Genomic DNA, 13,916 nt, shown 5'->3' on the forward strand with positions numbered 1-13,916 from the left:
CAAATCTGGAATGGAACCCAAGTGCTTCAAGACGAACAGGTACGGTAAAGGTAAACAGGTGTGCAGGTACAGGTAAAGAGAAGCCACTGATTCGAAGAGGAGTAAAGAGCTCAAGGAGTAAGCCTGTGGGACGGGATATTTTAGTTGAATCATTTTCTATTTTAGAGAAACCCGCCAAAGTGCAATGTACATACACATTTTTGTAAATGAATGGACTCATTGAGTTCCAAGTTGTATTTCCCGCAGCCTAAGCATTAGTTTTTAGCCCATCATTTTAGTGATGTCCGCCCAAGTGTGGGTTGTCCTATTTTAGAGAACCCTAAGTATATAGGTGAGTTTCACTAAAGTTTTGGGGCTTTTTGGTCATTTTCTTGAAAGTGAACTCTAAGTCTATCTCCTCTCTAACCTAAGCTTGGCTTCAAGCTTCCATAGCTCAAGCCTTCACTTTGTAAGTCTCTACATGGTTAATTAAAGTGAATCAAGCTTCTCTTTTATCATTGTTAGCTTCTCTCATTGGCATGCAAGCTTATGTTTAATGCTTGATTAAGTAGGGAATGTTTAAGCTTGTTTGCTAATCTTTTATGTGTGTATGCAATGCCTATTGATTAGTGAAGGTGTTAAGAGTAGGAAATGCTTAGCAATGTGTATTTCATTCTCTTCCCCTCTTCATTAATGTGTGTTTGAGCTCTATGTTAGAGTAGTATGTGCAAGTGCATTAGCTTATCATTAGCATGTGGGTTTGCCATAGACTAATGAATGATTGTATGAGCTTGCTTGAATGCTAATGCGGTTGTGGGTTATGCTCTTTGCACATTTAATTGATAGAACATTGAGTAGGAGGCTAAGCTTGGTGATTAAGGGTGAGTGGGTTAATGCTTTCATTAATCTACTTAGTTAGTGTGTGTGTGTGCATAGGCTAGGAACCATTAAGCTATCCATAGATTAAGTTATTCATTCTCTTGCATTGACATTGCAAGATTCCTCCATGAGCTAGCCGGGTTAAGCTCCCCCCATTGACCACTCTTCTCCCTCAATGAGATTAGTGTATGTGTGGAAGCCACTATTCCATAGTGACCCCAACAGGAGTAATTGTAGCACATAAAGCACTTGCAAGCACTCTAATAGCTTTCAACACTCCTAAAAGGGTTTTTGTTGGTGAGGGTTACTCTCTTTGTACCTGCAAAATGTGTTTGGGTAATTCCCAGATGTGTGTGTAGCCTTTAATTCACTTGCATTGCTATGTTAAACTTGAGTGTCACTCGCACCAAACTGTGCTCAAACTGCAAGTCCAATGGCAATATCAAAGCATCAAAACAAACTGGCTGTATACACTGCCAAAACCTCTGTGAGCAACGAATGCTCGAGAATACCACAATCTCCCACTCGAGAGCAAGCGTAGCGAAATACACGCTACCGATCAATGGCACAAAGAGGCATCACATAGCTGCAAATTTTGACAAAATTTCGGCAGCATAACGACAGTAAATGGCCAAAAAACCAAAATAACCAGCCAAGGCAAAAATAGCCCAAAACTAAAGGTGTAAAGCTCTCAAAAGAGCACAACCAAGTCTCAACGCAAAGTATCACTGCGGAGAATCACACTGCATTTGACATAGGTGACCAGACACTATGCATGGGTCTTATGGTGCTCGCGGGATCGCTCCAGTACCTGTATCACCGAAAGGATCCCGGACATGGGTATCCCCCAGCTCAATGGAAACCTCACTCGACCCTCAACAATGGCTGCAATCCAATCAGTTGACTAAATAGTACGTGTCCTCAATGACCATACATAGGGCTATCCACAATGCCAAAGAGCTATCACAGCTCACAAATGCGTATGGCAAAGCCCAAAACTGTCAGCACACACAATGCCAAGCACGGCAACAAGCAACCAAAGAGGCAAACACTGCCAACGTCAAGTGTACCAAGGCATGAGCTGTCAAGGCATGTAACTAAGCATATGTCTCACTGAGCATAGAATGCCAAACACGGCAACTCTGACCCAAAGTCTGTCACTGTCAACAATGCATACACTGTGTCTCGTAGCTCAACAGGGCATCCACTGCTCTAAGCCAACACACTGGGCACCAAGAGCATACACGCTACCAAAACTGCAACCTGTGGACTGGAGAAAACTCCAACAACGGCACTTGTGCTCGTAGGAGACAACAAAGCTATGGTCATGCACGATAAAAAGCTCAACTCGCTGTAAGAGGAGCATGCATAAAGACCACAAATAACTCCACCTGCAAGCCTGCAACACGCTCAAAAGCGAGACCCACAATAGGCAGCAAATCATTGCTCTAATAAGCATACATATCTTGTGCGAAGAGCATCATCGCTCATGCATGAGCGGAATCCAAAGCTCACCACATTTGACATACATGTCAACTGGATCAAATCAGCCCAAACATGCTATCAAATGCCTGTCAAATCTTTGCAAATCTAGATCTGCAAAGTCGTTTTTGCATGAGCTGTCCTGACAGAAAATCTGAAACAACTCCCAAACGGTGCGAAATTTGACTTAGCTCGTGAGACGCAAAAATGTGCAGAACCACGTTTTCCTATTGGTAGCAAGGACAGAATCTCAAAATGAGCTTTTATTTTGCAAAAATCTGATCTGCAAAAAAACGGGCTGAAATTTGTGCTGCAAATCTTCTTGCACACACACTCCCAAATGCTCCTGTACTCACTGTGAGCTGAAAGGAAGCTCACATAATGCTTCTCCTTGCTCCGATCTATGAGCTACAAGCTCCAAGCTACCATAGCCAAGCTTGACATAGCTAAATTTGCAGCTATGTGATGCCTCTTTGTGCCATTGATTGGTAGCGTGTATTTTGCTACGCTTGCTCTCGAGTGGGAGATTGTGGTATTCTCGAGCATTCATTGCTCACAGAGGTTTTGGCAGTGTATACAGCCAGCTTGTTTTGATGCTTTGATATTGCCATTGGACTTGCAGTTTGAGCACAGTTTGGTGCGAGTGACAGTGATTTGTTGCGTATTTGACAGGTCAGTGGTGGCAGGCATCTTGAGTGTTTGGATTGTGTTGAGGGTTCCACATCCATTCACTTCTTTTGCGCATTGATTGCTTATCTTGTTGTCCATTGTTTCCTTGTACACTCATGAGCATGGATTCAGTCCATCATGATGTTGTCCGTGTTCATGGTACAGATGAGCATGCAGATGCACATTCAGTGGGTGAGTCTATGTCTATGACTCATCACAGACAGAGATCACGATCACATTGTCAGAGATGTTGGCATTGTGGTCATACAGGGCACATTAGACGTCGTTGCTTCAGGCGTATGAGGCAACAGGGATGACAGAGTAGAGATGCTCCTTTGGCTTTGACAGTTGACAATGAGGATGACTCAATGGGTGAGTATGCCTGTGAGACGGACAGGTCACCTTCCTCACAGGCATACTTTCAGCCTATAGATTGCACTTTGTCTTCATGTTGGTTACTAGATACAGATGCTACATTTCATGTCACTCCTCAACGTGACTGGTTCAGTAGCTTTTCTAGTGGGAGACTTGGTTGTGTGCAGATGGCTGATGCTTCAGTGTATGACATTGAGGGTGTTGGAGATGTATGCATGTCTTTGCCTAGTGGTGCATCATATATGCTACGACATGTTCGTTATGTGCCAGGACTCAGTCAGAGTCTCATCTCAATTTCACAGTTGCGTGATGATGGATGCAGGGTTATACTTGATGAGCATTGCTTTCAGATGCAGTGTGGTTCGCTAGTTATAGCGAGAGGTGCACGGAGTTGCCTAGTATACCCTATGCACGTCACACAAATACGACTTGGTTTGGTCTCAGTGACATTGCAGCCATGTAGGCAGCAAGAGACGAGACATGTCTCCTTTGCCGATGAGCTGCAGGATGCTCAGAGATTGGTCGAGCAGGATGCTCAATAGTTGGTCGAGCAGTTTGAGCCAGTTGTGCAAATAGTCTGTGGTGGTAGTCACACAGATAGTGATTTCTCTAGCCATGCACAGCTTGGTCAGTCATTCGATGACGTGACAATTGTTGAGCTAGAGGACAGTGTCCTTCATCCAGCTGTGTATGATATGCCTGCAGTTGAGTTAGCGATTGCAGATGTAGAGCCGCTATGCTCTATGCAGACACAGCAGTGGGAGAGTGATTGCAGTGGTGCTGATTCTTTGGTTTTGCAGTCATTCTTGTTTTATATGCCTTTGCGAGAGATGTTGACATTTTGCCAGGACGTTCAGAGGACACACAGGCTATTCCGGTGTTGAGTGGTCCATCCTGAGGATGCAGAATATGCATATGGTGCTGAGTTCACCGACAGAGTGAGGTTGGCAGAGATGGCACATGTTTTGTCAGCATTCGAGTCTCTCATGTCTGACCTTTTGGTCTCGAGACCTGATCTTGCTTATGCGGTTGGTGCATTTGCAGTGGGAGTTGTTAGCCGTTCGGTGGCTAACACTCGCATTGTGCATTGTGGAGCTTTGCAGTCCTTACTAGATACCTGCATGAGGTGCATGTACACTCTAGCAATGTTGCGCACTCTGAGTGGTCGCTAGAGTGCATACAGGTGCATGCACGTACTTGGAGTGAGCCACTGGGCGTAGGTTGAGAGCCGTCTTCTCTCACCTCTTGTATATACTAGTTGTAGGCTAGTTTTTCTCTCCACTTATCGACACACAACTTTTAGTGGGAGAATGTTGGGTAAAGGCAGTGTGCCTGCACCCAATGTCCGGCCGCCCACATGTGTACACACATCTCCTTATTCTTTTAGTTAGTGAATAAGGGGCTCACTCTCTCTTTTGGTTGAGATAGTGGATAGCTCCACCCCCCATCTCTTGTGTCTGCTCTCCTCCTTCTCCCTCTCTTTCTCTCGTGTGTGCTTGCTCCGCTCCCGCATCGATCCCTACAGTTTTTTGGAGAGATTTTGAATTTTGAGGGGGAGATGGGAGAGGGAAACACTTTGGGGGGGAAAATTTTGTGATCACTTTTCAAGATTAAAATATTTGGGTCAAGAAAGAGTCTCTATCTACTTGTCTCTATCTACTTGTCTTTTTAGATGGGGTCATATTTTTTAATAGTTTTGGAAAGATTTTGTGTGATTCTAGAGAGGTGTAGAAAAAGATTCATGTTACATGAAACTAGAATCCCAACAATCTCATTGGCCAGCCCATTTTTTTTTTATCAATTCTAATAGGGCCTAAAAAGAGTCCAAAGTTTTCCTAATGTACGATTCTGTGAAGACAGATCTTGAATTGGAGGTCATTGTCGATATCCCATACAAAGTTCTTAAATCGGAGGTCGTTGCCAGTAGCCCTAACAAAGCTCTTGAACCTCATGTTGCACCTGTGAAGAAGGGGGAAGAGATGGTGATGCTTTTTCCCTTGTACTGCTTCCTATGGCTCCATGGTTTCCTCTCTAGTCTCTTAGCCTGCACTAGGATGTGATACCAGAGTGGGTGAAGAAGGAAATCTATAATACTTGTTGCAGGCGCGCACGCACACACACACACAATAGAGAAGATACACAAGATATATACACACTTAAGTGGGCTATAAAAATGTTGCCCTACACCTCCCTAGTGCCTATGATTATGTGAAGACAGATCTTGAATTGGAGGTCGTTTTGCTGGTAGCCCTAACAAACCTCTTGAATCGGAGGTCGTTGCCAGTAGCCCAAACAAAGCTCTCAAACCTCATGTTACACCTGTGAAGAAGGTGGAAAAGATGGTGATGCTCTTGCCCTTGTACCGCTTCCTATGGCTCCATGGTTTTGTCTCTAGTCTCTTGTCACAATATATGACAACCTTTTTTTCCACATGCAACCCCAAATCATCAAGCAGCTTATGCAACCAAGCTACCTCACATGCTACCATCGCAACACCCCTGTACTCTGTCTTTGTACTCAACAAGGCCACTGTCAGCTCCTTCTTACTGCTCCAAGTAACAGCAGCACTCCCAAAAGAGGACATACACCCACTAGTAGATCTCCTATCTACAATGCTACCAATCCAATCTACATCCCATACAACTCCAATGTGGACCTCACAGAGTGTAGTGTGCGCCTCACACCATCCAAATGTGGTTTACGAGGAACCTACATAAACTAACTCTCCAACCCAACAATGTAATTCATGTCTGGCCTCGTGATAGTCTTGTATATGAGACTGCCAACTAACTTTCTATACATAGTAACAAATCACCTCTATGAGCACTCAGCTTTTCATTCTGATCTAATGGCACAAAAATCGACTGGTAACAATCAGTCATCCCATACTGGGACAACATGTCCAACGCATATTGTCTGTGCGACAACCATATACCCTTGGCTGTCCTAATCACCTCAATGCCAAGAAAGTATCTTAGTTCACCCAAATCCTTCATGTCGAATTTTACTTCACCTTCATTGTCACCCCCAACAATCAAGTCATCCACATAAATGGTAATGACCACAATGCCCTTATCACTCTTACACACATAGAGTGAATGATCTGCATTCGCCATATGAAAGCGAATAATGACAAGATACTCACCGATTTTATCATGCCATGCTCTTGATTTCTGCTTCAATCCATACAAAGCTTTACGTAGCTTGCATACATAATCTGGGTGACCAGCTACTCATAGCCAAGTGGTTGCTCCACATACACTTCCTCTTGCAATTCACCATGCAAGAAAGCATTCTTTACATCCATTTGATGTAAAATCCAACCTTTTGATGCAACCACAGCAATGACAGCTCTCACAATTGCCATTTTAGCCACAATTGCCATTTTAGCCACAGTAGCAAATGTCTCCTCATAGTCTATACCATACGTTTAAGCATATCCTTTGGCAACCAGCCTTGCATTATATCTTTCAATGCTCCCATCAGCCTTATGCTTTAATTTGTAGACCCATTTACATCCAATGGTCTTCTGGCCTTCAGGCAAGGCACCAAATTCTAAGTCTCATTGACATTAAGCGCAGCCATCTCCTCATCCATTGCTTTCTCCCAATTCACATTGCCAACAACATCTTCATAACAAGTGGGCTCTACATTTTGCACAACCTTAGTCATGTACGCCTTATGGTGAGCTACATAGTCATCATGTGTCAATCTCTGCATAGGATTTCTCACTCTTCCCGTCCAGGTCACTGCGAGGCGTTTTTGTAGCCTCCATCACTTTCTTCACACCGAGTGTCCGCACAGTTGGAAGCCCAAATTTCTCATCAAGACTTTGCTCAAAACCATCTGAGTCTACATCCACATAAAAATATCAAGATGACAAATCATCAATATGTGGAGACTCACCAACCTTCTCCTTGCCTTTCCGTGATACATGTGATGTACTCGACGGAGTGACTTGTGCACGCAACCTGCCACTCCATGATCTATCAGATTTAGTTCCAAAGAAATCTTATTGTCCATTGCTGACTTGCATTTTGTGCAATCACATTCTCTTTTACATCAGCTCCAATCGACTCATTTACATCTTTATATCAGCTCTTAATCTCATCAAACACAACATCCCATGCTCACTCTCAGCTCACGTGTGACAAGGTTATAAGACATGTATCCCTTTTACTCAAGGGAATAGCCCACAAAAACACATATCTTAGCCTTCAGATCCAATTTATTGCACAACTCATCCGGAATGTGTACATAAGCAATACATTCAAACACTTTCAAGTGTGCTAGATATGGTTTTCTACCTATAAATGGAGTTACATCATGTACAACAGCAGTGGGAGTCATGTTCATAATATACACAATAGTGAAAACTGCTTCAGCACAATAACAATGAGGTAAGTTCTTCTCAGTCATTAGCGCAAGAGCAACTTCTGCAATGTGTCTATTCTTTTGCTCAGCAACACCATTTTGCTGCAGAGTATATCTACATGTAAATTGCCTTTGAATGCCTTTTTTTAGCAAATAGTCAAAAAAATCACTGAAGAAATACTCTCCCCCTCCATCTGGCCTTAAGAATTTTACTTGCAGACCTGTTTCTTTCTCAACCATATTTTTGAAAGCCTTAAGTGAATAAACACCTCACTTTTCTCTTTCTTAAAATAGACCCACACTTTCCTTGCGTGATCATCAATGAAAGAAACATAATACCTGCATCCACGCATAGACGCAATGTTTATAGGACCCCACACATCCGAATAAACCACTTCAAGTGGCTTCTTACATACATTCCTTTCATGAGGAAATATGTTCTTTGTCTATTTTTTGAATTGACATGTTGCACATACTTTATGCATACCATCCACCTTAAACTTGGGCAAACCTGCAACAATCTCTTTTGATTGCATATTTCTCAATCGCTGCTCATTCACATGACCAATGCATTTATTCCAAATGTCTACATCGACCACAACTCCTACACCTTGTGCAAACATGGCAGCTTCCACCTTAGGCAAATTTACATCTAGCGTAAACATTCTACCCACACGTTTGCCCTTTGCTACCAGCTTACATTACTTTTTATAATCCATCAGGGTTATAATCCTCCACATAGCATCCATTAGGGTTAAACTGAACCTACAAACCCTGCTCAATCATCTAGCCGATAAAAACCAAATTCTTTGTAATATTTGGCACATGGAGCACATCAGCCAAGTACTTCATTTTTCCATCCTGTATACATAATGGCACGTTACCAACGTGCGCAATGAAATGAGCCGTGTCATCACCTGTTTCCACATAGCCAAGCGTATCTAGATCCTTCGTATCTCTGAACCACTCTCCACGAGATGTCATGTGGTTTAACGCGCACTACCATACATCCTCACGTGTGGATACATCTGCAGCCACCGTGTTGCATCACAAATAAATGCTCACATCCGTCTTCATTTTGCCTGCTTGAAGATGTATAATTGTTTTGCTGCTTTTTGCCATTTATATTATCAAATCTTTTCTTTGGGCAATTTCTAGATATATGCCCCTTTTCACCAGAACCATAGCATTCTTTGATATCTCCAAAATCCTACCTAGATCCTCCATCTCGGCGTCTATGGCTCCCCTTGCCTCGAGACTAGCCTCTTCCACTTGAATATGACTTTTGCTGTTATGAATCATAAGACTGTTGTTGTGCTTGATTTTGTCCAAACCGGCCACTACTTTGGCCCTTGCCACAACCTCTACCTCTACCAGAACTAGAGTATAGAGCCTATTCTAAACTTTTCGTACTTTGTGTCGAAGGATCTTCAACCAGGGACTTCTCCTCAATAATATACATCAAAATCAATTCTGCAAAACTAGGAATGTTCTCTCGAGTTTGAATGGCAGTTCTAAAGTGCTTGTATTGTGGTCCCAAATCACGTAAGAGCAGACTCTAACCTTGTCATCATCATCCACAAGAACACCAATAAACACAAGGGACTCCACAATTCCCTTGATCGTTAAAGAATAATCATTGACTGATAGGTTCTTTTCAATTGTATGCACCTCGTGCTTTAGCTGCAGCTTCCTAGCCTTCGTGTTTGTTTCATACAAACTCTTCAAGGTATCCCACGCTTCCTTGGGTGTCTTCGCATCATGAATGTGACCTATCACGGTATCCTTTATGCTAACCAAATACCAATATAGGACATTCCTTGCTCCCTGGTTCCAATCTTTGAATGCCTTTTGCTCATCTACAATCGAGCTTATTGTAGACGGAGACTTTTTGTGTCCTCCTTTCCAATATCCTTTTCCCATAAGAAAGTTTGTCAATCGAAAGCTCCAAGCATGGTAGTTATGCTTGTCAAGATTCTCACTAACAATCTGGCTAATTTCATCACCAAACATCGTGTCAAATGTGACACAGACATAGACACAATTTCTAATATCACCTCAGCGATACCTCTGCTCAACCAAGTTGTATCAGCTTGCAACCACAATATGCATACATACACCCAATAATGCATGTAACACTTCTGTGCAGCACACACAAGGTCTACCCAACAAAATACAATGTTTGCAATCCCAAAAATGTAGATTTGAAAAAAAAAAAACTTATCCGAATAGCATGTGAACGCTCACTAACTCAAAAACAGAGGCCCAAATGACCCCGAGACGTAGTTTCGATTGCACATAGGTAGTACAAAGTACTTTGCACTATCATGAGCTACACACGCTCGTGAAAGAAGCTCCTCAATCCAAGCTTGTTGTCGATGCCTCTCTAAGAGCTCCCAACAAAGATGTAGTAATCAGCCAAGGGGGAAGAGGTGGTGATGCTCTTGCCCTAGTATCGCTTCCAATGGCTTTGTAGCTTGCCATCTAGCCTCTTAGCCTACACCATGCTCTGATACCATGAAAAGAGCAAGGGGAGAAGAGAGCTAGAACTTTTGCAAGCATACACACACAACAATGGAGGAGACATACAGAGATGGAAGGCTCTATATCTTCTTCTTCTTCATCATCAAAGTGGTCTACTAAAAGATAAGAGAACTACAACATAAGTAGTGCAATACTATGTACATGGAGTCCATAATGTGAACACGCTAGAAAGTGAACTAGCATGATAAGTATGGCATAGCTCGATGGGTGTAGTCCAACTATAGAGAATCACGAGCGAAGATCCATCGTGTCGATCACTAAACGTGTCAATGTGAGTGAATGCTGTAACAATTGAGGAGACCATGTCACGAGTGTCAGCTCATGTTGAGCTTGACATCTCAAGAGAGATGTCACCAACGTGCAACAACATTGAAAAAAACCCTTGCCTACGATCCCTATAGCATCAATATACCCCACTATTTACAATTATACAATAAGTGTTCAAGGAATATCTTCTACCCCTAACTTACATATACTTTCACCACGTGCTCATGTGCCCATGTGCCATTGTGCCCCCTTTTTTTTTTAATTCTAGAAGGTTTGGGTTTATTACTTTCCTTTATACCACCAATGTCCAACAATTGATTTAGCGTTTAGGAGTCTTGGTAAAGATTACAAGTTTATGCGCTACAATAATCTTGGGAACCTACTAGTGAAATGACTCTACTCCAACCTCACTTGAAGAGAGAGCACTCAAATAAAGAAAGTGCAAGTCTAGACTCTAACAAACTCTAGACTTCTCTCAATTTCACTCTACCTCCTGACTTCTACTATTGAACTACTATTGAGGGAACGCGTGGCGCTCTTCCGCCACGCGTTCTAAAAATTAGAACGTGTGGCAGAAGAGTGCTTGTTGCGTGCAGCCGAGCCTGTATGGCCTGGCGTGTGCTTCAACTTTTGCAGATCGCACTGTGAAGAGGGGAGCAGATCTTGTGTACATGCACACGTTTGTGTGGGGTTTGTGGGTGTGTGCATGCGTACATGTGTATGTGTCTTCTTGTATGTGTGTGTGTATGCCTACCTGTGTGTGTGTGCGCGCCTGCCTATGTATGTGTGTGTTTGTGGGTGTGTGCTACCTGGTGTGGCCAACTGCGCGCTGAATTGGTCAACCATGAGCTACACCGCGCAGGTAAATTCTACAAACCTTACAGGCACAAGTGCGCAAGCACTCCCATCTTTTCAAAAGATGGACAAAAACCCTCAGCAACTGCAACCAACCCCAGAAAAAGAGATGACATGGATTGCCGACAATGCATCCTCAGATTTTGGCTGGCACGTACCAACTAGCCTTATCTACAACCAAAGCTACGGAAGGGGGGAGCCTGCAACCACAGCACTATGGCTACCCAAGGCATCCCGCAAGGTCTTGCCCCAAGCCTACAAGCAACCGCTTCCTTTCCGGCCGAGAACAAACCGCCAGAAAAAAGCACCAAGGAAGAAGAGTGCAACCCAACGCTGGATGTCGAAAAAACTTCTGCAAGCCCAAGGCTACTACCAAAGCTACGGAAGGGGGGAGTCAGCCAACTATACACTTTGGTTACCCAAAGCACCTTGCAAGGCATTCCCACCATCCAAGCTGCAACAGCCTCCCCAAGCAAAACAATCTCGACAATCAAGCCCACTTAAGGCAGCTGTAGCCAAGCGCTGGATTCCCAAAAAGATTTTGCAAGCCCAAGGCTACTACCACGGAACCACCACCATTTGGCTTCCGAAAAAGACTGAAAGCGCTAAATCCGTTTCACCTCCAAGTATCCAAACTTCTCGACCAAGAGTTGACCACCAGTCAACCTACCTACCAATGCCTGAAGCACTCAGGAAGCCACCACCAACTCTTCCACCACCTCAAGCCAATAAGCTGACAAGAGCAAAAAAGGGCAAGTGGATCCTCACAACCGCACGTGAACAGGAGCCAGCACTTACAACGCTACCAATTTGGATTGCTCCAGCAACCAGTACACGGCTTCTGGACTATGACAAGCCAAGCACTGTCTCGCAAAGGCCGTACAAAACTTCTACATGCCTTGACACGCACAGCTTGTCCATCAAGGAAAAAGCACTTTTGTTGCAAGCACAGCTATTCGGCAAATCGTCCATTACACGCCCTCATCTCCACACTACAGTCAAGTCGCCAATACTCATAGGGTTGGCATAAGAGTCAAGAGTCGGGCAACGGAGCCAGCAAATGAGCGACGTGTCAGTCCCAGCTTCAAGTCCTACTAATATGCTGTGTACGAGTCATAGCTACTAGGTTTACTATGCTATACGTACTCATTTATTACGACCCATCCCCTACGTACACACATACCATGCACTTAAATACTATGCACCTACGTATGTGCTAAAGGCCTATGTACGCCTATGTCATCATGTACCAGCAACACAAACGCGCCAGATGCTAACCTCGCCATCGAACGCCACTCAACTGCGTATGGTTTCCATGCCGCTTGAGTACCCATAGGCCTCTCGCACAGCATTTTGACTTCAAACATGCATTGACTGTGTCGCATATAGCGCTCGCACTTGAGCCCTGCATTACGCACTTGTTCACTAGCGACCCAAGCACGAATTTTTACACTTCTCAAACGGACCTTAACTGAGCTACATCTACATGTATGAAGCCTCAGGAGCGGCTTCACTGCAGGAAGGGGGGAGGGTACACATGGAGCATGACTGCAAGGCATCTCGCAAGCAAAAGACACCATTCCAGCATCGGATCGACACTTGCAGCAGCGGAAAACAGAGCAAAAAAGAGCTAATTTGCCAAATTCCTGGCATTAGGCAAGCAAATTCCAAGTTTCAAAGCTGCAGAGCAGACATAGGAAACCCAAAGGTCAAAATACAAAGTAAAGCGGATCAAAAAATCCAAAATATGCTAGGAAAAGCGCAAAACACAGCAAGTAAATCACAGTTTCGGCTAAACCTTGGAGCAAACAACACTTCAAGCTCAGGCTACACATCATCTACAAAGGACATATTCAACATGCCTATATGATCCAAATTGCTAAAACCCTCTTGCACAGCTCTCGGGTTACCCCATCGACAGGTAATGTGTCGATGGGGTGAATTTCCTCAGCATACAAAAGGCATTTTTTTGCTGTGATGTCAGGGGCATAATCTATGCATGAAGAGCTTCTGGCCATAACAATCTGGAGCTATTTTGCACTGTCGATGGGCAGTGTCGATGGGGTAACGTGGGAAAATATCAGTGAGTTATAAGCAAATTTGACCAAATGTAAAGCTTATTGCTAAAGTGAGAGTGTGAGAGAAGGAGATTTAGGGTTTGGCAAGTTTGCTACGCACGCGCATCGATGTCTCGCATACACATACGGTGAGTCTATCCGCATTTACAGCTTTCACAGGTGGTTGCTGGGCGTTGCCCCGCGAGTTTGATAGCACTTTTGCCGCGAGCGACGCTCGCTGAGGCCTAGCCTCCTATTTCGGGTCTCGAGGGCGGGTGGCATCCCCCACATTCCCGACGATCACCACAGCGGCGAAGCCCTGCCGAAATTTTTCAAAATTCGAGCACTTGGCAAAAAGCGCTAAAAACAAGCTATGGCAAACGACAAAGAGCCACCACGGAAAAGAGCTCGGCGAACCCCACTCCCGCAGCCTAC

At 44.0% G+C, this 13,916-nt stretch overlaps 1 protein-coding gene across 1 annotated transcript; it reads right to left on the reverse strand.

The window, feature by feature from the left end:
* Window positions 1–7,084: 7,084 nt before the first annotated feature.
* On the reverse strand, window positions 7,085–9,771 carry LOC147622537 (uncharacterized). The gene is made up of 4 exons (XM_086822584.1): window positions 9,322–9,771; window positions 7,708–7,860; window positions 7,295–7,355; window positions 7,085–7,236 (listed from the first exon to the last, which is right to left on the reverse strand). The coding sequence occupies exons 1-4, from the start codon at window positions 9,769–9,771 to the stop codon at window positions 7,085–7,087; spliced, it is 816 nt and encodes a 271-aa protein (XP_086678710.1).
* Between the last annotated feature and the right edge of the window lie 4,145 nt (window positions 9,772–13,916).

The sequence above is a fragment of the Cibotium barometz genome, chromosome 28 (genome assembly GCF_041138505.1).
Source record: "Cibotium barometz isolate CiBa-2024 chromosome 28, ASM4113850v1, whole genome shotgun sequence".
Classification (NCBI taxonomy): Eukaryota; Viridiplantae; Streptophyta; class Polypodiopsida; order Cyatheales; family Cibotiaceae; genus Cibotium; species Cibotium barometz.